General features: G+C 46.5%; 1 protein-coding gene across 20 annotated transcripts in view; it reads right to left on the reverse strand.

Moving 5' to 3' along the window:
- BAZ2B (bromodomain adjacent to zinc finger domain 2B) overlaps positions 1–25,010 on the reverse strand; it is a 409,759-nt gene that overhangs the window by 273,730 nt on the left and 111,019 nt on the right. For all 20 annotated transcript variants that reach the window (XM_056536083.1, XM_056536077.1, XM_056536074.1 and 17 more), the window contains exon 2: positions 21,965–22,006. Coding sequence is in view for 16 of the 20 variants with exons in the window: in XM_056536074.1 (XP_056392049.1) it covers positions 21,965–22,006 (42 nt within the window). In the remaining 4 variants the exon portion in view is untranslated. The remainder of the gene's footprint in view (positions 1–21,964; positions 22,007–25,010) is intronic.

Raw genomic sequence — 25,010 nt, forward strand, 5'->3', positions numbered from 1 at the left:
TCTTCTTCTAATATCTTATCACCGCTAAATGACTATTTTAGCTCTGCTACATCTGTACATCATCCTGACAGCAATGACAGCAGAGGTCTAAGTTCCGGATCTATAAATCTGAATCTATAGTCAAACTTTATATAAAACCACATTGGAGGCTTTGGTTTTCGAGGCTTTCCCTTACTACATAAGTCATCATTTTGGCTTCTCTTCTCTGTGGTCCACAGGATCACAGTTCAATTGATCTTGTGCCCATCTTTTTATTGCTAATTGTAAATGACAAGGGACGAATCCCATCACCCAATACTGTGGTTTATGGAGCTGTCCCAGGAACCACTGGGTGAAAAGGACACAGAATATCTGTGAGGCCGATTTCACACTTGTGTAATATCGATGTATTTTTCCTTCTGTATGATGACCACCAGTGCTGGCCCAACAGCTGTCAGTTCAGGTCATCAGAACCCAGGTTGAGCTGGGCCTGGCAGCACCCTTCCCACCCTCCATACAGGATAACTATTAAGGTGGTTCATTTTCTAATTTATGCAACATATTTTTTTTCTAAAGTGGTATTACCATCTACAGTCACTAAATATGCCATAAATGTGCTGGTCTCACCTCTAGGGCCCTCACCTATTGGAAGCACAAGAGTGCATCCTAGTTTGCCAATTCAAGTATGGGCATGGGGGACTGTAAACATGGACATGCTTAAAGTTATGGTAGAATGTACCATTTCTGAGCAAAATTTAAGAAAGTATCCAAGATAAGAAAAACATATCTGATTTCTTTTAGAAACAGCACCACTCTTGCCCTCAGGTTGTGTGTGGTATTGCAGCTCAGTTCCATTGAAGTAAATGGATTCACGTTGTTATACCAGACACAACCTGAAGCCAGTTGTTTTGGATGAAAGCAGTTAGTTTTTTTTTGTTTTTTTTAATCCTGAATAATACATTTCATGAATGTTGTCCATGCCCGAGTCAAATCAAGTTATGTCAAGTCGTGTTTCAAGTCAAGTCAGTCAAAAGTTGTAGTCTGAAGTCTCAAGTTTCTAATCTCAACCATCAATGTGGTACAGACCAGAACCCCCACACCCCTCTGAGCCTAGCATGTACCACTAGGGATTAAAAAAAAAAAAAACCTGTCTACTCAGGAGGACCACAAGCCAAATAATTCCCAAATCTATATTCTTCATATAGTTTAAGGACTGTGACAGTGACATACTACCAGCTATCTGTACCTAACGAGTCCATCAAGTGTAATATTCTCAGTCTGTATCAACATCAGTAAAGAACAAGCTGTTATCTATAAATCCTGGCTTTTGAGGTATTTATTCCAGGGACTTTGACACAGATAGCTGCTATATTTGAAGTAGTGGTTAGTGGAAACTGTCCGTTACCTACAAGGTTGGTACATTTTAGCCACCGGACACTACAACCCTCATCATCAGTCACACATACTAACTACAACCCTACTTCTGCCATCACAAACTTGACAACCTGCCAGCCAGGGCTCAAGTCTGGCAGAAACGCATTGGAACTGAGATCCTCCACTGTTCCTATTAACAGGAGTCCTGCAGGACCAGCCCTTGAATGGAAATCTTGGGTGAGTTCCTACACTTTTTTCCCTACGACTTGACCCCTGCTGCCAGCCAAGTGTCCGAATCTGTTTCATGGCATTTACGCCAGACCTCCGCTCATATATACATATGTGATGTCCCAGTACAGGTACACAGTCCTGTACTACCTGTATACCCTGTCAGGTTGAGTCCCTCAGTGACCTGGGGGCTCTCCTGCAAGGTCTCCCCTTGTTCTCCTGTTCGTTTAATAAATGTGTGTATGTTCCTTTAATGCATAGACAGGATCCTATGTCTAGATAGTCTCAAGGACTTGTGGGAGGTCTAAAGGACCTGTATTTAAGTTGATCAAATGTTATGTTGAGTCCCATGGTTTGTTGTCACATGTAATCCCAGAGAGCACCAGCTTTAACCTATGACCCACAGCTTGACCAATGGGCTTTAGTCCAGCCCCCCCCCCCCACTATATACAGGGGAGGCCATTTGCAATTCTCTCTCTTTGCTACAAGCTCTCTTTGAGCTAAGTGCTGTTACGCCTAGCGCTCCGGGTCCCCGCTCCTCCCCGGAGCGCTCACGGCGTCTTTCTCCCTGCAGCGCCCCGGTCAGTCCCGCTGACCGGGAGCGCTGCACTGTCATGGCCGTTGGGGATGCGATTCGCACAGCGGGACGCGCCCGCTCGCGAATCGCATCCCAGGTCACTTACCCGTCCCGGTCCCCTGCTGTCTTGTGCTGGCGCGCGCGGCTCCGCTCTCTAGGGCGCGCGCGCGCCAGCTCTCTGAGACTTAAAGGGCCAGTGCACCAATGATTGGTGCCTGGCCCAATTAGCTTAATTGGCTTCCACCTGGTCCCTGACTATATCTGACCTCCTCCCATGCACTCCCTTGCCGGATCTTGTTGCCTTGTGCCAGTGAAAGCGTTTAGTGTGTCCAAAGCCTGTGTACCTGAACTTCTGCTACCCATCCTGACTACGAACCTTGCCGCCTGCCCCCGACCTTCTGCTACGTCTGACCTTGCCTCTGCCTAGTCCTTCTGTCCCACGCCTTCTCAGCAGTCAGCGAGGTAGAGCCGTTGCTAGTGGATACGACCTGGTTGCTACTGCCGCAGCAAGACCATCCCGCTTTGCGGCGGGCTCTGGTGAAAACCAGTAGCCTCTTAGAACCGGTCCACTAGCACGGTCCACGCCAATCCCTCGCTGACACAGAGGATCCACTACCTGGAAGCCGAATCGTGACAGTAGATCCGGCCATGGATCCCGCTGAGGTGCCGCTGCCAAGTCTCGCTGATCTTCCCACGGTGGTCGCTCAGCAATCGCAGCAGATTGCCCAACAAGGACAGCAGCTGTCGCAGTTGACCGCCATGTTACAGCAACTTCTGCCTCTGCTACAGCAGCAACCATCTCCTCCGCCAGCTCCTGCACCTCCTCCGCAGCGAGTGGCCGCTCCTAACCTCCGCTTGTCCCTGCCGGACAAATTTGATGGGGACTCTAAACTCTGCCGTGGATTTTTGTCTCAGTGTTCCCTGCATATGGAGATGTTGTCGGACTTGTTTCCTTCAGAACGGTCTAAGGTGGCGTTCGTAGTAAGCCTTCTTTCAGGAAAGGCCTTGTCTTGGGCCACACCGCTCTGGGACCGCAATGATCCTGCCACAGCCACAGTCCAGGCCTTCTTCGCTGAACTCCGGAGTGTCTTCGAGGAGCCAGCCCGAGCTTCTTCTGCCGAGACTGCCCTGTTGAACCTGGTCCAGGGTAATTCTTCAGTGGGCGAGTACGCCATCCAATTTCGTACTCTTGCGTCCGAGTTATCATGGAATAACGAGGCTCTCTGCGCGACCTTTAAAAAAGGCCTATCCAGTCGCATCAAGGATGTGCTGGCCGCACGAGAGATTCCTGCCAATCTGCAAGAACTCATCCATCTAGCTACCCGCATTGACATGCGTTTTTCTGAGCGACACCAAGAGCTCCGCCAGGAAAAAGACTTAGATCTCTGGGCACCTCTCCCACAGTATCCGTTGCAATCTACGCCTGGGCCTCCCGCCGAGGAGGCCATGCAAGTGGATAAGTCTCGCCTGACCCAGGAAGAGAGGAATCGCCGTAGGGAAGAAAATCTCTGTCTTTACTGTGCCAGTACCGAGCATTTCTTGGTGGATTGCCCTATCCGTCCTCCACGCCTGGGAAACGCACGCACGCACCCAGCTCACGTGGGTGTGGCGTCTCTTGGTTCCAAGTCTGCTCCTCCACGTCTCACGGTACCCGTGCGGATTTCTTCTTCAGCCAACTCCTCCCTCTCAGCCGTGGCCTGCTTGGACTCCGGTGCCTCTGGAAATTTTATTTTGGAGTCGTTTGTTAATAAATTCAGCATCCCGGTGACCCGTCTCGTCAAGCCGCTCTACATTTCCGCGGTCAACGGAGCCAGATTGGACTGCACCGTGCGTTACCGCACAGAGCCCCTCCTCATGTCTATTGGACCCCACCTTGAGAGGATTGAGTTCTTCATTCTCCCCAACTGTACCTCTGAGGTCCTCCTCGGTCTGCCTTGGCTCCGGCTTCATTCCCCCACCATTGATTGGACCGGCGGGGAGATCAGGAACTGGGACTCTGCCTGCCACAGGAAGTGCCTCTCCCCCCCTCCCAGTCCCGTCAGGCAAGCCTCTGTGCCTCCCCATGGCCCCCGTCCTGGTGTCACACTGCCCCGTGCCAGGCCTCGCCCTCTGCCCTACCTCCCCATTCCCACTCCTGCTGTACTGCCTGCCGTTGAGGAAACCCTCCATTCTTTCCCGGTGTCCTCATCCCAGGGGAGGCAGTTACCGGACAAAGAGAAGGGGAGACCTAAGGGGGGGGGTACTGTTACGCCTAGCGCTCCGGGTCCCCGCTCCTCCCCGGAGCGCTCACGGCGTCTTTCTCCCTGCAGCGCCCCGGTCAGTCCCGCTGACCGGGAGCGCTGCACTGTCATGGCCGTTGGGGATGCGATTCGCACAGCGGGACGCGCCCGCTCGCGAATCGCATCCCAGGTCACTTACCCGTCCCGGTCCCCTGCTGTCTTGTGCTGGCGCGCGCGGCTCCGCTCTCTAGGGCGCGCGCGCGCCAGCTCTCTGAGACTTAAAGGGCCAGTGCACCAATGATTGGTGCCTGGCCCAATTAGCTTAATTGGCTTCCACCTGGTCCCTGACTATATCTGACCTCCTCCCATGCACTCCCTTGCCGGATCTTGTTGCCTTGTGCCAGTGAAAGCGTTTAGTGTGTCCAAAGCCTGTGTACCTGAACTTCTGCTACCCATCCTGACTACGAACCTTGCCGCCTGCCCCCGACCTTCTGCTACGTCTGACCTTGCCTCTGCCTAGTCCTTCTGTCCCACGCCTTCTCAGCAGTCAGCGAGGTAGAGCCGTTGCTAGTGGATACGACCTGGTTGCTACTGCCGCAGCAAGACCATCCCGTTTTGCGGCGGGCTCTGGTGAAAACCAGTAGCCTCTTAGAACCGGTCCACTAGCACGGTCCACGCCAATCCCTCGCTGACACAGAGGATCCACTACCTGGAAGCCGAATCGTGACAAGTGCTCTTAGACCCTACCATCTGATCTGACAACAAGTCTTTGTGTAAGCAGCGACCAGAGATCTCAGGACAAGTGATCAGCATCTGGAGTACCCCAAAGCTACGAGTCTCTCCAGTAAGTCTCAAGTCTATGTCTGCTGTCACTACACTTAGTCAAGTCCTGCACATAGTCAAGTCAAGTCTAATTAAAAGTCAAGTTAATGACAAGTATTGGTCCAGCAAGCTGTGAGGTCCCCTGAGTCCTGGCCACCTCTCTGGGAAATCTGGCCTTAGCTGTGAAGAAAATTCCATCTGTCTTCTATTCAGTAAAGCCTCCATTTGGCCATAACTGGTTGTGGACTCTTTATTCACCACTAGCCCGTGGGATAGCGAAGAACCCGGACATGTGGTGTTCCGGAACACAAAAACCACACTGGTGTCACGAACACATAGGGGTTAATACCATCCGACCCCCAGGGTTAATAACATCAGAACCCACCATTTACACTGCAACACCCGTGGTCCCACCATTCACCCGCTGGGTCACCACACGTAGCCTTTAGACTTCTATAGTCAAACTTTTCACCAGTACACATGCGGCGGCAAGTCGCTTTTTTAGAAGACTTTCTCAATGCCTCACTCACCTATAGGACCTGGTGAACGATATTTCGAATTTAATCAATAACTATAGTTTGGTAGACAATGCATTCGTTGTACTAGAGGTATTCTTTATCTTAGCGTTTAAACATAGCGTTCTCCTTACATCTCCCTATCATAGGATTGTGTAGAGGCCCACGTGCACCTATCCCCCGCAGGAATCCTGGTGACATCCTGAAGAGCTCGTTACCTTCTCTATAAGACAACACACCAAGCACAAATATAGTACATATCCCCATCTAGACGCCGCATTCCTTAACATATTCTTTTGTTCTTCCTAGCAGGCTCGTATTTAACCCCGTGGCTGCCTGCAAGGTCTTGAGAGTAATTTGCGAGCAGTGTGTTATTTGTCTCTCCCTGATTAACTGGGCCCCCAGTCCTAAGGCCTGGCATACATTTGTCAGCATTCGTGAAAGGAGAAAAAGAAAAAGCAGAGCAGAGTACATGTGTCTTCAATATGCCGGTGACAGAGCGCTATTCTCACTTATAGACCTCTCGTCATGTGGAAATGAGCAAAAGAGGCCAGCGCTGCGACTACAAGTTATGACTTATTCCTCCCCTGTAAACAAAAACGCATTTGGATCGAGTTAAATTACGAGACGATCAGAGAATGTTCTTTAGAGGGGGGGGGGGGGGGGGGAATGTATGGATGTTCTTTATGTGAGTCGTGTTGTCTCGTGACATAAATGAAAACAGGAAAAAAAAATTCATGTCATTTTAGAACGGTAAAATAAGTGTTGTGCACTATGTGGCGGTTAATTTTCTGACATCATTTATATTGTGATCCAAAGTGATTGATCAGAAGACAAAATACATCCTTAAAGGGGTACTCCGCTGCCTAGTGCTTATTCCACCAACTTTTTACTTCTTACTTGATGACTTCACATAACACCCCTGTACTGTATGCGCCTTATCCATTAGCGTTGTCGTTCCCTGAGTTCTGTCTGGCTCACGTTGTTGCTTATTTCCTGTTGTTCGGTCCGTGAAAACTACCATTCCCCTGATACTTTGAGGCCTGATTATGCGCTTAGGTGCCACCTATTTTTCCTTGTTATTCCGCCCATCTGTTTTTTGTTCACGCCTATGTGCATGCCCCTTTTTTTTTTTTTTTCCGTCCATAGGCGTCCTAGTTTCTGCCCCTTGTTTCTTCTTTCCACGCCCATTATGTTCCATCGTTCGGTAGCGTAGTGCTAACGTAGCATACGTACGTTAGTAGCGTAGCCATGCGCATGCGCAGTTCTCCTTCCAGTTCAGGGCTTACATTCCTAGCGTAGCCCTGCGCATGCCCAGTTGTCCTTACAGCTCAGGGCTACGCTACTATCGTAAGCCCTTATCTGTAAGGACTACTGCGCATGCGCAGGGCTACGCTACTGACGTAGGCGACGTTAGAACTACGCTGTAAGCGTAGTGCTGAGAACGCGATTCACAAAATGAGCAGACATGCGCACTACGCTCCGAAGATGACTCTCAAAATATACATGACGCATGCGCCTGGTGCAAAGGACGATTAGACCAGGCTAGGACGCTCACACAAGGGGCGGCAAAGAAAGTGAAAAACGTCATTCCCACACAATTTCAAAGAATTAATATTCAAGAAGTGGGCCGGCTTGACTATGGACACGGGAGGAGGAAAATGCGGACGTCAACGGCGACACTGCAGGGCGGGCTGACAACAACATGGCCGCATACTTTGTCAGCAGTCACGAAGCACCAAAAAACTACACTACTTCCTGCACATAGGAACAGTAAGTATAACGGAAATAATATGCATTATTGACACAGCAAGCATATTAGAGAGTTAAACAACTTTACACAGTGGGCAAATGTATTGATAAAGTCATAGCAGCGGAGTACCCCTTTAAAACATGTTTAATGTTTAAAAAGGTACTCCGCTAGAAAACTTTTTTTTTTTTCAAATCGACTGGTACCAGAAAGTTAAACAGATTTGTAAATCTTAATCCTTCCAGTACTTTTTAGCTTTTTAATACTACAGAGGAAATTCTTTTCTTTTTGGAACACAGAGCTCTCTGCTGACATCACGAGCACAGTGCTCTCTGCTGACATCTCTGTCCATTTTAAGAACTGTCCAGAGTAGGAGAAAATCCCCATAGCAAACATATGCTGCTCTGGACAGTTCCTAAAATGGACAGAGATGTCAGCAGAGAGCACTGTGGTCATGATGTCAGCAGAGAGCTCTGTGTTCCAAAAAGAAAAGAATTTCCTCTGTAGTATTCATCAGCTAATAAGTACTGGAAGGATTAAGATTTTTTTAATAGAAGTAATTTACAAATCTGTTTAACTTTCTGGCACCAGTTGATTAAAAAAAAAAAAAAAAAGTTTTCCACCGGAGTGCCCCTTTAAATCAGTGTTTTCCAAACAGTGTGCCTCCAGCTGTTGCAAAACTACAACTCCCAGCATGCCCGGACAGCTGTTGGCTGTCCAGGCATGCTGGGAGTTGTAGTTTTGCAACAGCTGGAGGCACACTGCGTGGAAAACACAGATATGCCTGGAATTAACTGTGTGGTTCATTTAAAGGGGTTCTCCGGTGCTTACAAATCTTATCCCCTATCCAAAGGATAGGGGATATGATGCCTGATCGCGGGAGTCCCGCAGCTGGAGACGCCTGGGATCATGCACGCGGCACCCCGTTTGTAATCAGTCCCCGGAGCGTGTTCGCTCTGGGACTGATTACGGGCGACTACAGGGCCGGCGGCGTGTGACATCATGCCCCCGCCCCCGTGTGACGTCACGCTCCCTCCCGTAGGCTTGCATTGAGGGGCGGAGCGTGACGTCACACGGGGGCGGAGGCATGACGTCACACGGCGCCGGCCCTGTAGTCGCCCGTAATCAGTCCCGGAGCGAACACGCTCCGGGGACTGATTACAAACGGGGTGCCGCGTGCAAGATCACGGGCGTCCCCAGCGGCGGGACTCCCGCGATCAGGCATCTAATCCCCTATCCTTTGGATAGGGGATAAGATGTGTAATCACCGGAGTACCCCTTTAATAACTATAGATCAAGTATAACATGAAGCTCAGAGGGGGAGATTAATTAAAACCTGTCTAGAGGAAAAGTTGTTGAGTTGCCCATAGCAACCAATCAGATCGCTTCTTTCTGTGGTGAGGGTGTGATGAGGGCAGATGGCATTAACCCCTTGTGTTTGTGACGCCAGGGTGTGGTTAATCCTCTACACCACCTGAAGGTATACCGCTGGATCCTGGGCTAGTCTCTGGGGCAAATAATGACTCAGACGCCAAGTTACGGAACAACGGCAGCTTTACTGAGTCAGACAGATGTAACAGTCTATACAGCTTGGCTAGGCCCAAGGAGGTGACCAGTGACTTCAGAGACCACAGGGCTTGCTGGGGCTTATAGTGGACTTGGACAATTTGATGCAGAGCCACGCTGACTTGAGACAGATTGACTTGGACTGACTTGACTGAGACTGATTATGACTGACTTCGCCCCGTTTGTAGCTTACCAGGCTTTGACTTGGACCTGGGGGGTAGTGGACTTGTGGATCCATGGATGCGTGGTAGACTTTAGGCCTTGTTAGGACACCAAACACTCTCTCCAGACTTGACCTTACGGCAACTCAGCACTAAAGAGAGTGAGGAAGCTTCACCCAGGGCTTTTATGGGGAAGACTCAGGAGGGGTCCCATAGGTCACCCTGTAGGTCACATGGTCACTGGTACCTTCCCTGGTTGCAATCACATGACAACAGAACTTAAAGGTATAGAACAAATTATGTACATTGCATTGGATAACATATACATTGTTTAACTATTCAGGGAACATAGGTGAAGGGGAGGCCCAGGGGTCACGGAATGGAGTCTACCTGAAAGGGTAGCATTGGTACAGGGGCGCAACTCCTGTACTGGGCCACCACGTTTCATTTTTTTTAAAAGGCCTGTGAAAAATGAAAGAAGCGATCTGATTGGTTGCTATGGGCAACTGGGCAACTTTTCCTCTGGACAGGTTTTGATAAATTTCCCCAAGAGTGTAAAAGGGCTCATTCGCATCATACAGTCTCTGCCTGGGGGCCGACAAAACAAGCCGGGGCTAGGACTGCTGGGAAATGCAAAATCTTAATAGAAGGCAATGCATTTCAGAGGGGATTCCGCCGAAAGAATAAACATGTTCATTCTTTCTCCCGAGTGTGGCTTCCAGAATTTCATCCTATTAAGAAATCCACTCGGAAAATCCGTAATGAGAATGTGGCCCCTAATACTGTAATGCTGCCTGCTTGGGAAACGTCAATGTTCACCAAAATGGCGGCACAGTATGAGCACATAGCAGGTTATAGATGCCGTATGACAGATCCACCTTTTTGTAACATTTGGCTCCGATTCCATTTTCAGTTGTGGTTTTTATCAGATATTATAAGGACGATCACTGTAAAAACCTTTTATTGTTTTTGGAAAGTAATGTTCATCCAACACTGTCCCTTTGTTCAGTCTCAAAGAGATGTAATCATAATTGGCAAACACTTTATCTGAACTCCCATGTATGGAGAAAATTATTCTGTACTTTAGCCTACATTTTTAGTCTTGATCCTGGCTTTTTCTTGGAAGTTTGCAAACAAAAGAGTCAAATATTTTTTTTCTTAACAAAAGGGCTTAAAAAATGTCCTACAATTTCCAGGGAACAAGTTTGTTAATATACAGCACATAACTGCTTATGCATACAAATAAAAATGTTATATATATATATATTTTTTAAAAGCACAAAACTGTACCTTCTTCTTCCCATGTGCAAAATAAATAAAACAAATAAAAAAATAAAAAAGCTAAATCACAAAGAAGTGTTCTCGGCAAGCCATATACCGTATATACTCGAGTATAAGCCGTCCCGAATATAAGCTGAGGCCCCTAATTTCACCCCAAAAACCCAGAAAAAAAAAATAAAAATAAAAATAAAAAAATAAAGTTATTGACTCGACTATAAGCCTATGGTGGGAAATACATCCTTCCCCCCTGTCATCATCCAGACCCCCGTCATTAACACCCCCATCATCATCACCCTGTCATCATCACCCCAGTCATCATGCAGACCCCTTTCACCATCCCCCTCTTCATCATCCCCCCCTGTCATCATCCAAACCCCCGTCATTAACACCCCCGTCATCATCTCCCCCCTTCATCATCACCTCCTGTCAATCCTATCTCAGTGGTCTTCAACCTGCAGACCTCCAAATGTTGCAAAACTACAACTCCCAACATGCCCGGACATGCTGGGAGTTGTAGTTTTGAAACATCTGGAGGTCCGCAGGTTGAAGACCACTGCTGCCTTCGTCATCATCCAGACCCCCCTTTTGTTTTCTACTCACCTCCCCTCGGTGGGAAGGAAGGGTGAGCTGGTCCGGGCAATCTATGCTGCAGGGACCGTCCAGTGGGGAGGGCTAATAGTTCCGGGCTGTCCATCTTCACCGAGAGGCCCTCTTCTCCGCTCCGGCCCCGGACTAGTGACATTGCCTTGACGACGACGCGCACGTCACGTCAGTGCACATGAACGGTGGCGTAAATGCAGTGTCACTAGTCCGGGTCCAGAGCGGAGAAGAGAGCCTCCCGGTGAAAATGGACAGGAACGACTAACCCTCCCCACCAGACGGTCTCTGCAGCATAGATGGTCCGGACCAGCTCACCCTCCCTTCCCACCGAGGGGAGGTGAGCAGAAAACTAAAGGGGGGTCCGGATGATGACAAAGGCCACAGTGGTCTTCAACTTGCGGACCTCCAGATGTTTCAAAACTACAACTCCCAGCATGCCCGGACAGTCGATGGCTGTCCGGGCATGCTGGGAGTTGTAGTTTTGCAACATCTGGAGGTTTGCAGGTTGAAGACCACTGAAAGGGATTGACAGGCCAGAAAGTTTTCTTGTTCACTCGAGTATAAGCCGAGGGGGGCGTTTTCAGCACTAAAAATCGTGCTGAAAAACTCGGCTTATACTCGAGTATATACGGTATTAAAGGGTGAAAAAAAATCCAACTATCTATTCCTAAACTTCTGAGACAGAATTCCCGGCAAGGTTCAAGGATACGTTGCCTTCCCACACCAAATTGTAGGTTGACTCATCTGTGCTTTGTTGTCTACCTACATTAATACCCAAGCATGCCCCAGCTCCCGAAATGTAGGATGGTTCCCCAGAAGGTGGATCTTGTTTGGAAGGGGTTGGGGAACCCAAAGGACATCCCAGTACCATATTTTTGAATTCCTACTCGAAGATAGAAGAAAATGTGATAATTATATATAAAACTAAACGTAAGTGTGTATTTATGTATGTTCCAGAAATACTTCCGAACGGCTGAAGATAAATGTTTCTTATATATCAAATAAAAATACTGCAGAGTTTAAAGGGGTACTTCAGTGTGAAACTATATTTTTTTTTTAAATCAACTGGTGCAAGAAAGTTAAACAGATTTGTAAATTACTTCTATTTTAAAATCTTAATCCTTCCCGTACTTATCAGCTGCTGTATGCTCCACGGGAAGTTGTGTGGTTCTTTCCAGTCTGACCACAGTGCTCTCTGCTGACACCTCTGTCCATGACAGGAACTATTTGGAGTAGAAACAAATCCACATAGCAAACATATCCTGCTTTGGACAGTTCCTGACATGGTCAGAGGTGTCAGCAGAGAGCACTGTGGTCAGACTGAAATGAAATTAAAAAAGAAAAGAACTTCCTATGGAGAATACAGCAGCTGATGAGTACTGGAAGGGTTAAGATTTTTAAATAGAAGTAATTTACAAATCTGTTCAACTTTCTGGCACCAGTTGATTTAAAAAAAAAAATTTGACACCGGAGTACCCCTTTAAGGATGTTCCCATACTGACAACCTTCGTAGCCTGAGAGTAATGGGATCAGGAGACATGCAAGTCTATGGGGCGTCCTGTACATTTCCTGATCATATTACTCTCGGGCTGCAGAGATTGCCAGGGAGTTTAAAATAACCTGCCACCGGTCCAACATCATGGTGAAGTATGATTTAACTGTCCTGCAGGAAGACGCAGAGAAAAGTTAGAGTGGGGGCAGGAAAAGGGGACTGGGTGGGTAAGGAAAAGAAGATTTATTCCCGGGCTGAGAGAAGAGAGAGGGGAAAGAGAAGACATCAATGTGGGGGCATGGAAGCACTACTGCAGTTAGGAGTGCAGGGAGGACAAGCAGCCTATCACTGCTTAGGCTTTAGGAAACTGGGAAAGCTGAGTAGCATGCAGTATGGTTGCCCTAGCTAACAGATATTCTCTTCAGGAGACTGGCAAAGTTGGGTAGCAGGCAGTACACAGTGCGGAAGACAGGCAATGTTGGGTTGCAGGCAGTACACAGTGCAGGAGACTGGCAAAGTTGTGTGGCAGGCAGTATACAGTGCAGTACTCCCTCAGCTTTCCTAGTCTCCTGAAGAGTGAGTATAGCTATAGGCCAAGTGCAATCAAAGGCAAAAATAAAAATATATGACCGGGAAAACGCCGGGTACTCAGCTAGTGACATCTAAGTCATTCAGTCTATAAGACATTAGCAATTTTTTTTCAGCCAAACAGGGAACATCCAGTCTGTGTCTGGGAATTGCCAAACCCGTGCTTACCTCCTAAATATATTTGTGGTGGCCCAGTACGGGAGGTGTTACCTCGTGCTCCTGCTGTCCTGTCGGGCAGCCTCCTTCAGTGTCCCCGAGGCCCCCGGCACTTGTTTCCTCATTGTAAATATGTTTTACCATGTAAAGTGTTATAAAATGTAATGTTGCTTTAAGAGTTATACCATGTGATATGTCATGTGATTGTTACCCAGGAGGTACCAGTGACCAGGTGATCCCAAGAGTGACCTATGGGCTCCCTGCTAGTCTCCCCCATATAAGCCCTGGGTGGAGCTTCTCTCTCTTTGATCTCCTCTCTTCTGCTAAGCTGAGGTCCAGTGCAGTCGCCTAGTGTGTATATCCAGAGTGTTGGAGACCTCAAAGTCCAGTCCTGCAGCCACCATCAAGTCCACCACTATATATATATATATATATATATATATATATATATATATATATATATATATAAAAAGCAAAATCATCGGTAGTTGCAGTATCTTGTAATACCTTTTTTATTGGACTAACAAGATTTTGTAGAGACAAGCTTTCGGGATTCCTCCCTTTATCAAGTCATAAGCATTTCTGAGCTCACAAGGAGAAAACACAGGTTCTATCTCACAAAATATGCAGGGGTTAAAACAACATTAGTGGAGAATGGACATTAAGTTGGGCCATAAATTGTATAGCAATAGGACGATAGATACAGATAAGGATGAGGAGGGGGGGGGGGGGGCTGTAGAGCAGAGGTGAGAATAGTGGTTACGCTGGACAGACAATTTTACTACATGACCATAGACTGAAGATAAGACTTAGACAGGGGAGGGGGAGCAGGGGTGTGATGGTGTTAGAGCAGGGAGAGAGTAGAGAGTTTAGCAAAGGTTATAGGAAATTTTGATAATGGGATAAGAAGCTTAAATCCACATTAAGTCCTCTGTTCTTGGAGTCATAAAGAACTATCATTTTGGCTTCAAATGTCTTTCTTTCCTGGGTGTTCTTGAAGTTTCCTTTCAGGATCTTGATTTTGAGGTCCTGTAGGGTGTGACCTGTTTGGGTGAAATGGTGTCCAACTGGGGTGCAATAGTCCTTTTCTCTATGGTTGTTGATGGACGATCTGTGGAGGTTCATCCTTTTATTGAGTGGCTGACTGGTCTCACCAATGTAACATCCCAGGGGACACTTGGTGCATTGTATCATGTAGACTACATTCTCTGTGGTGCAGGAGTATTGTCCCTTGATGTTGTATGCCTTGTTGTTGTGGGAGGCCTCAGAATTTGTGCAGACAGAGTTTACAGCGCGGTTTGGCGCAGGGTTTGGTCCCATTGTCTGTATCTGATGTGTCTGTGGGTAGTTTCCTATTGACCAGTTTTTGTTTTAAGTTGGGTGGTTGTCTGAAGGCCAAGATGGGTGGTTCAGGAAAGATTTGCTTTAACACCTCATCTTCTGCTAGTATTGGCTGCAGGTCCTTGATGATTTTGCGTATTTCCTCAAGGGTGGGATTGTATGTGGCTACCAGTGGTATGCGTGATGAGGTTTGTTTCTCTCTGTATTGCAGCAGGTGTTCACGTGGTGTTTGAAGAGCAGAGTGGATTTTCTTATGGATGGTCCTTGGTTTGTAACCTTTTTGTTTAAATTTCTCAGCTAGCGTTTGTAGATGTGTGTCTCTGTCATCAGGGTTGGAGCAGATGCGGTGGTACCTGATGGCTTGGCTGTATATTATGCCTTTCTTGGTGTGGGACGGATGGGAACTTGAATTGTGTAGATAGCTGGATCGGTCTGTGGGCTTTCTGTATACAGATGTCTGTATTGTGTCCTTGTTTATAGTTACAGTGGTGTCCAGAAAGTTTACACTTTCTGTAGAGAAGTCCATTTTGAGTTTGATGGATGGATTAAATGTGTTGAAGGCATCATGAAATTGTTTGAGTTTATTCTCTCCTTCAGTCCAAACAATGAAAATATCATCAATGTATCTGTAGTATCTGTAGGGTTTGTGAATTTGGGTATTCAGGAATCGCTCTTCAAGGTCAGCCATGAACAGATTGGCATATTGTGGTGCCATCTTGGTCCCCATAGCAGTTCCCATCGTCTGTAGGTATATTTCATTGTTGAAGCTGAAGTAGTTGTGTGTGAGAATGAATTCTATAAGTTTGGTGATGATCTGAGGGCTGTATTTCTGGTTGTGAGTCTGGGAGGAGAGGAAGAGTGAGCAGGCCTCAATTCCATCTCTGTGTGGGATGTTACTATACAGAGATTCTACGTCCATTGTTACCAATATGGAGTTGGCAGGCAATCAGATACAGACAATGGGACCAAACCCTGCGCCAAACCGCGCTGTAAACTCTGTCAACACATCTGCACAAATTCTGAGGCCTCCCACAACAACAAGGCATACAACATCAAGGGACAATACTCCTGCACCACAGAGAATGTAGTCTACATGATACAATGCACCAAGTGTGACCTGGGATGTTACATTGGTGAGACCAGTCAGCCACTCAACAAAAGGATGAACCTCCACAGATCGTCCATCAACAACCATAGAGAAAAGGACTATTGCACCCCAGTTGGACACCATTTCACCCAAACAGGTCACTCCCTACAGGACCTCAAAATCAAGATCCTGAAAGGAAACTTCAAGAACACCCAGGAAAGAAAGACATTTGAAGCCAAAATGATAGTTCTTTATGACTCCAAGAACAGAGGACTTAATGTGGATTTAAATGGGCACTGTCATGAAAACCAAAAATTGATATGTTGTAGTACTTCAGTACTACAACATATCTCTAATATAGTTTAATTAAAAAAAGTGATTTTAAAACAGTTTAAAATCACTTTTAAATTCGGCCACTAGGGGTCGCCCTCCTAGTGGCCGAATGCATTCAGCAGTGACGTCACCACTGAATTTCGACTCGTTGAAGCCTGGCAACGAGTCGAAATTCAGGCACTGCAGTGCTCGCTCCCGCATGTCAATCAAACAGGCGGGAGCGAGCGCTTTGAAGGAAGAAGACGCGCGCAGGCTCGGGGACAAGGTAAAGTATTATGTTCACTGTATTATGTATACTGTTCACCTATACAGTATGCCTCCAGTTCCCCCACTACAACTCCCAGCATGCCCTGGGAGTTTTAGTGGGGAAGCCTGGAGGGACACTGTAGGTGAACTGAGGGGGAGTGGGTTGAGCGGAGCAGCGGGGCCGGGGGGGGGGGGGATTTGCGGGCTGCTCGGCGTGGAGGCAGTACTCTGGGTGAACTAAGGGGGAGGGGGAGGGAGTTGAGTGGCGCGACGGGGGCGGGGGAGGGTTTGCGGGCTGCACGGCGGGTGATGTGCTCCGGTGTTCATCTATACAGAGTGCCTCCAGTTGTTTCCCCACTACAACTCCCAGCATGCCCTGACAGCCAATAGATGTCAGGGCAAGCTGGGAGTTGCAGTGGGGGAAAAGCTGGAGGCACCCTGTATAGGTGAACTACGGGCGGAAGTGCCGGCCCCAGCAGGCATCAGTGACGTGGTGCCTGCTGGGGAAGTCTGCCTGGTAGTGAGCACACTACCAGGCAGACAAAAAAGCGTTTTTAATATGTAAAAAAAAAAATTAAAGGCAGGGAGGGGGTTAGGGATAGGTGGGTAATAGGCAGGGACAGAAAAGAAAAAAAAAGTGATGGTGGGAGCTACCCTTTAAGCTTCTTATCCCATTATCAAAATTTCCTATAACCTTTGCTAAACTCTCTACTCTCTCCCTGCTCTAACACCATCACACCCCTGCTCCCCCTCCCCTGTCTAAGTCTTATCTTCAGTCTATGGTCATGTAGTAAAATTGTCTGTCCAGCGTAACCACTATTCTCACCTCTGCTCTCCAGCCCCCCCCCCCATCCTTATCTGTATCTATCGTCCTATTGCTATACAATTTATGGCCCAACTTAATGTCCATTCTCCACTAATGTTGTTTTAACCCCTGCATATTTTGTGAGATAGAACCTGTGTTTTCTCCTTGTGAGCTCAGAAATGCTTATGACTTGATAAAGGGAGGAATCCCGAAAGCTTGTCTCTACAAAATCTTGTTAGTCCAATAAAAAAGGTATTACAAGATACTGCAACTACCGATGATTTTGCTTTTTGCATCACTGGACTAATACGGCTACTCCTAACTAATCTATATATATATATATATATATATATATATATATATATATATATATATATATATATAAATATATATATATATATATATATATATATATCGCACATCCTCGTTCTACATATCAAGTAAATGATCTGCCTGAACACTTCCCTTTATCTATTTTGCATTAGAAGGGTTTGCATGCCTGACTTGTGATTGTCTTATTCAGCTCACAATGAAGCACAAGCATTGAGCTGGCACAAATCCACATAAAAGAAAAAAAGCAAACAGCGAATAGCAAAGAAAAGAAAAAAAACACTGAAGGATATATAAAAGACTTGTAAATTATAGAGAAGAGCTGCTTTCAGATATATCTTTTTTATATCATCATCTGACAAAATATTGTTCAGAAGTGAGGGTTGCAATGCAATTTCCGCACCGTTAAATGAGCTTGGGGAAAAGGAGTATCATCCCCTGAAGACTGAAGGCAAACATTTGCTTTTTCTACTTTAGAATATCAATTCCCTCACTTTAGGTTACACATGTTTCTCAACCAGTGTGCCTCCTGCTGTTGAAAAATTACAACTCCCAGCATGCCCGGACAGCCAACGGCTGTCCGGGCATGCTGGGAGTTGTAGTTTTGCAACAGCTGGAGGCATACTGGTTGAGAAACTCTGTCCGTGGTCACCTCTAGGGCTCATGCACACAGTTACAGAGCTTGTATGGCATTTTATGTATCTGTACAACCCATGTGCTCTGCTATAAGGCTCTGTTGAGCCCAGTCCTCAAGGTTCACCAATGGTCCAGCTTTTTTATTTTTTGTCTATTCTATTACAATGGAGTAACCGTAAAAATAAATAAAAAACAGAATGTTGTTAGGCCTTAGGGACTGGATGGGGACCACTGCTAAAGTATTACTTTTAGAGAATACCTATATACAGAGGCCTAGCTTCTAGCTTCTGGGCCCTGATACAAGATCTGTGTTACGCCGAGCGCTCCGGGTCCCCGCTCCTCCCCGGAGCGCTCGCAGCGTTCTCTTATTCACAGCGCCCCGGTCAGACCTGCTGACCGGGTGCGCTGCGATATTACTCCCAGCCGGGATGCGATTCGCGATGCGGGACGCGCCCGCTCGCGATGCGCATCTCGGCTCCCGTACCTGACCCGTTCCCCGTCTGTGTTGTCCCGGCGCGCGCGGCCCCGCTCCTTAGGGCGCGTGCGCGCCGGGTCTCTGCCATTTAAAGGGCCGCTGCGCCACTGATTGGCGCAGCAGGCTTGATTAGTGTGTTCACCTGTGCACTCCCTACTTATACCTCACTTCCCCTGCACTCCCTCGCCGGATCTTGTTGCCATTGTGCCAGTGAAAGCGTTTCCTTGTGTGTTCCTAGCCTGTGTTCCAGACCTTCTGCCGTTGCCCCTGACTACGATCCTTGCTGCCTGCCCCGACCTTCTGCTACGTCTGACCTTGCTCTTGTCTACTCCCTTGTACCGCGCCTATCTTCAGCAGTCAGAGAGGTTGAGCCGTTGCCGGTGGATACGACCTGGTTGCTACCGCCGCTGCAAGACCATCCCGCTTTGCGGCGGGCTCTGGTGAACACCAGTAGTGACTTAGAACCAGTCCACCAACACGGTCCACGCCAACCCCTCTCTGGCACAGAGGATCCACCTCCAGCCAGCCGAATCGTGACAATCTGCAATAGGGCCCCAAATTCCAATAATAATACTGTTCTATAATGGGGCAGATGTGCTTTGGGGCCCCCTTAGGGATCAGGGCTAGTGGGGAGCAGCATATGCCATACTCGAATTCACGATATTTTGCGAATATATGGATGAATATCCATCCTATATTCTCGAAATTCACATATTCGATATATTCGCAGTTATTTTAGCATGTGCGCATGCAGATAACTATCTATCTATCTATATTATCTTTATTATCTATCTCATATCTATCTATCTCATATCTATCTCATATCTATCTCATATTTATCTATCTCATATCTATCTATCTATCTCCTATCTATCCATCTATCTCATATCTATCTATCCATCTATCTCATATCTATCTATATTATCTATCTCATATCTATCTATCTATCTATCTCCTATCTATCCATCTATCTCATATCTGTCTATCTATCTATCTATTTCATATCTATCTATCTCATATCTATCTATCTATCTATCTCCTATCTATCCATCTATCTCATATCTATCTATCTATCTATTTCATATCTATCTATCTCATATCTATCTCATATCTATCTATCTATCTATCTATCTCCTATCTATCCATCTATCTCATATCTATCTATCTATCTCATATCTATCTATCTATCTATCTATCTCCTATCTATCCATCTATCTCCTATCTATCCATCTATCTCATATCTATCTATATTATCTATCTCATAGCTATCTATCTATCTATCTATCTATCTATCTATCTATCTCCTATCTATCCATCTATCTCCTATCTATCCATCTATCTCATATCTATCTATCTATCTATCTATTTCATATCTATCTATATCATATCTATCTATCTATCTATCTCATATCTATCTATCTACAACTGAGATCAAAATCATCTCTTTAAAGGGGTACTCCGGTGGAAAACTTTTTTATTTATTTATTTTTAATCAACTGGTGCCAGAAAGTTGAACAGATTTGTAAATTATTTCTATTAAAAAATCTTTATCCATCCAGTACTTTTTAGCAGCTATATGGTACAGAGGAATTCTTTTCTTTTTGAATTTCTTTTTTGTCTTGTCCACAGTGCTCTCTGCTGACACCTGATGCCGTTTCAGGAACTGTCCAAAGCAGAAGAAAATCCCCATAGCAAACCTATGCTACTCTGGACAGTTCCTGACACGGGCAGAGGTGTCAGCAGAAAGAACTGTGGACAAGACAAAAAATAAATTAAAAAAGAAAAATAATTTTCTCTGTAGCATACAGCTGCTAATAAGTACTGGAAGGGTAAATTTTTTTTTATAGAAGTAATTTACAAATCTGTTTAACTTTCTGGAACCAGTTCATTTAAAAAAAGCAAAAAAAGTTTTACACCGGAGTACCCCTTTTAACGTGTATTGGGCTGTTCCATTTCTCCTCTGGCAGCAGATATTAGGAGAAAGAATGATCGAGCATGTTGGATTTCTAGATGGCCAATCTACGGTTTCCATAGGACATATCCCACTGCAAAACTTCACTCTCTCTATAGAAAACCCAAACATGGCTGGAGATAATCGAGGCAATGCATTTGTATGGTGGAGTCAGGAACAGGAAGTGGTCGTCCGACAGCTATTCAAAAAGTGTATTGGCACTTAAAAAAGAGTTTGAAGCCTTGAAATATGACTGGGGATTATTTGCCAAACCAAAATCTCCAAAAGTAAAAAAAAAAAAAAAAAAAAAGTAAAAAAGTAAAAAAATGTATGTTTGACATGTCGTCCAGATACGTTAAAAGTTTAAACGGCACCGGGTCTCTTTCCTGAGACCCACTCCGATCACAGGTTATTAGCCAGTAAAGTGCATATAAGCACACGCTTCACTCTCTGGCTGTCAATCAAATCCCACTCTTTCACTGCATTAGTCCAGTTGTCTCCAAACATGACTGGGGATTATTTTCCAAACCAGAATCTCCTCCAAAAGTAAATAAATAAAATAAAAAAGTAAAAAAAAGTAATGTTTGACATGTTGTCTAGATATGTGGAGTCAGGAACAGGAAGTGGTCGTCCGACAGCTATTCAAAAAGTGTATTGGCACTTACAAAAAGAGTTTGAAGCCTTGAAACATGACTGGGGATTATTCGCCAAACCAGAATCTCCTCCAAAAGTAAAAACATTTTTTTTTAAATAATAAAAAGGGTAAAAGTAAAAAAATTAATGTTTGACATGTCGTCCAGATACATTAAAAGTTTAGACCCACTCCGATCACAGATTATTAGCCAGTAAAGTGCATATTAGCACACGCTTCACTCTCTGGCTGTCAATCGAATCTCACTCTTTCACTGCATTAGTCTCCGGACTGTGGCCTTCCAGCTGCTGCATAACTACAACTCCCAGCGTGCCCGGACAGCCAACGGCTGTCCGGGCATGCTGGGAGTTGTAGTTTTGCAGCAGCTGGAGAGCCACAATTTGTAAAGAGTAAAGAGCACTGCTTTGCACTTCCCCGGCTAATGGCTAATAACTGGTGATCGGAGGGGGTCTCAGGAGTGAGACCCGATGCGATTTAAACTTTTAAATCACATGACAGTAACGCTATAAGGTACTCTCTCTTATTTTCGGAGGAGATTCTGGCTAGGCTTACAATCCCCGGTCATGTTTCAAGGCTCTTAAAGCAGGTGAACATTGGCTTTCAGGGATGCTACCTCCTATAGGTGGAACCGGAGAGCATGCTCTCTCTTCCTTCTGGAGAAGGGCTACTTTGCATAGTCTGCTGATTATGAATACATATAACCAATCTAGAGCATAACCAATGCATTAATAATCTAAATCCAACAAAAAACAAAAGGAGACCCTGTGCACAAGTACATTTTTGGATAAAATTTTACTTACTGTAAAAAAATGTAGTCAGTTCTGTGACATCACTCTTGCACACTGCAACAAAAATACAAACTAGTTAAATAACTAAACAAGATACAGTAGTAATAACAATACTAATAATACTAATAATAACAAAAGTATTATTATTATAATTTTTTATGATTATTATTATTTTATTCCACATTTATTTGTCCTAAAGGCCCCCTGTAGAGATGAGCGAACTTACAGTAAATTCGATTCGTCACGAACTTCTCGGCTCAGCAGTTGATGACTTATCCTGCGTAAATTAGTTCAGCTTTCCGGTGCTCCGGTGGGCTGGAAAAGGTGGATACATTCCTAGAAAAGAGTCTCCTAGGACTGTATCCACCTTTTCCAGCCCATCGGAGCACCGGAAAGCTGAACTAATTTATGCAGGATAAGTCAGCAACCGCCGAGCCGAGAAGTTCGTGACGAATCGAATTTACTGTAAGTTCGCTCATCTCTAGCCCACTGTGTTAAAGCGGAACAACTTACAACAATACTTGGACCCAGGAATCTGCAATGGTCTAATATAATCCTAATAGTAAGTAAATATGATACTTTCTGCTATTATTTTTGGCTCAGTGCACCCCCCCCACCATTGCCAATGTTAACAATACTTCACATTGCAGGTCTCTCTGCCAAAGGGTTTCACTGCTGGGAGCCTCTTGATCAGCTATTTGCTATGGCAGAGCTGAAATCCAAACTGTAGCTGCTGAATGAAGCCTCATCTTTAACCCCTTAAGGGCCATTTTTCGTACTTTCGTTTTTTGTTTTTTTTCCCTCCTAGCCATAACTCTTATTTTATCATTAGTGTTGAGCACGAATATTCCTAATGATAATTTTTATTGCGAATATCGGCACTTTGTGAATTTAGCGAATATTTAGAATATAGTGCTACATATTTGGAATGATGAATATAATTTTTTTTTTCACATGCGAATTTTTATGCGAATTTTCCAAGCAAATTTTCGCATGAAAAAAAAAAGTGAACGAACATAGCGAAAATGCGAATTTAACGAACATAGGACTTATAATTGTCAATATATTCGTGACATATCGCAAATTTGAATATGGCCCTTGCCGCTCATCGCTATTTATCATCTACACACCCATATGAAGGCTTGTTATTTGCGGGACCAATTGTACTTTGTAATGACTTATGTTACGCCGAGCGCTCCGGGTCCCCGCTCCTCCCCGGAGCGCTCGCTACACTCTCGCTATTGCAGCGCTCCGGTCAGATCCACTGACCCGGTGCGCTGCGATCCTGCCTCCAGCCGGGATGCGATTCGCGATGCGGGTGGCGCCCGCTCGCGATGCACACCCCGGCTCCCGTACCTGACTCGCTCTCCGTCGGTCCTGTCCCGGCGCGCGCGGCCCCGCTCCCTAGGGCGCGCGCGCGCCGGGTCTCTGCGATTTAAAGGGCCACTGCGCCGCTGATTGGCGCAGTGGTTCTAATTAGTGTGTTCACCTGTGCACTCCCTATGTATACCTCACTTCCCCTGCACTCCCTCGCCGGATCTTGTTGCCATTGTGCCAGTGAAAGCGTTTCCTTGTGTGTTCCTAGCCTGTGTTCCAGACCTCCTGCCGTTGCCCCTGACTACGATCCTTGCTGCCTGCCCCGACCTTCTGCTACGTCCGACCTTGCTTCTGTCTACTCCCTTGTACCGCGCCTATCTTCAGCAGTCAGAGAGGTTGAGCCGTTGCTAGTGGATACGACCTGGTCACTACCGCCGCAGCAAGACCATCCCGCTTTGCGGCGGGCTCTGGTGAACACCAGTAGTGACTTAGAACCGGTCCACTAGCACGGTCCACGCCAATCCCTCTCTGGCACAGAGGATCCACCTTCTGCCAGCCGGCATCGTGACAGTAGATCCGGACATGGATCCCGCTGAAGTTCCTCTGCCAGTTGTCGCCGACCTCACCACGGTGGTCGCCCAGCAGTCACAACAGATAGCGCAACAAGGCCACCAGCTGTCTCAACTGACCGTGATGCTACAGCAGCTACTACCACAGCTTCAGCAATCATCTCCTCCGCCAGCTCCTGCACCTCCTCCGCAGCGAGTGGCCGCTTCAGGCCTACGACTATCCTTGCCGGATAAATTTGATGGGGACTCTAAATTTTGCCGTGGCTTTCTTTCTCAATGTTCCCTGCACTTGGAGATGATGTCGGACCAGTTTCCTACTGAAAGGTCTAAGGTGGCTTTCGTAGTCAGCCTTCTGTCTGGAAAAGCTCTGTCATGGGCCACACCGCTCTGGGACCGCAATGACCCCGTCACTGCCTCCGTACACTCCTTCTTCTCGGAAATTCGAAGTGTCTTTGAGCAACCTGCCCGAGCCTCTTCTGCTGAGACTGCCCTGTTGAACCTGGTCCAGGGTAATTCTTCCGTTGGCGAGTACGCCGTACAATTCCGTACTCTTGCTTCAGAACTATCCTGGAATAATGAGGCCCTCTGCGCGACCTTTAAAAAAGGCCTATCCAGCAACATTAAAGATGTTCTGGCCGCACGAGAAATCCCTGCTAACCTACATGAACTCATTCATCTAGCCACTCGCATTGACATGCGTTTTTCCGAAAGGCGTCAGGAGCTCCGCCAGGATATGGACTTTGTTCGCACGAGGCGTTTTTTCTCCCCGGCTCCTCTCTCCTCTGGTCCCCTGCAATCCGTTCCTGTGCCTCCCGCCGTGGAGGCTATGCAGGTTGACCGGTCTCGCCTGACACCTCAAGAGAGGACACGACGCCGCATGGAGAATCTCTGCCTGTACTGTGCCGGTACCGAACACTTCCTGAAGGATTGTCCTATCCGTCCTCCCCGCCTGGAAAGACGTACGCTGACTCCGCACAAAGGTGAGACAGTCCTTGATGTCAACTCTGCTTCTCCACGTCTTACTGTGCCTGTGCGGATATCTACCTCTACCTTCTCCTTCTCTACTATGGCCTTCTTGGATTCCGGATCTGCAGGAAATTTTATCTTGGCCTCTCTCATCAACAGGTTCAACATCCCGGTGACCAGTCTCGCCAGACCCCTCTACATCAATT

This window comes from Hyla sarda, chromosome 8 (genome assembly GCF_029499605.1).
Source record: "Hyla sarda isolate aHylSar1 chromosome 8, aHylSar1.hap1, whole genome shotgun sequence".
Taxonomy (NCBI): Eukaryota; Metazoa; Chordata; class Amphibia; order Anura; family Hylidae; genus Hyla; species Hyla sarda.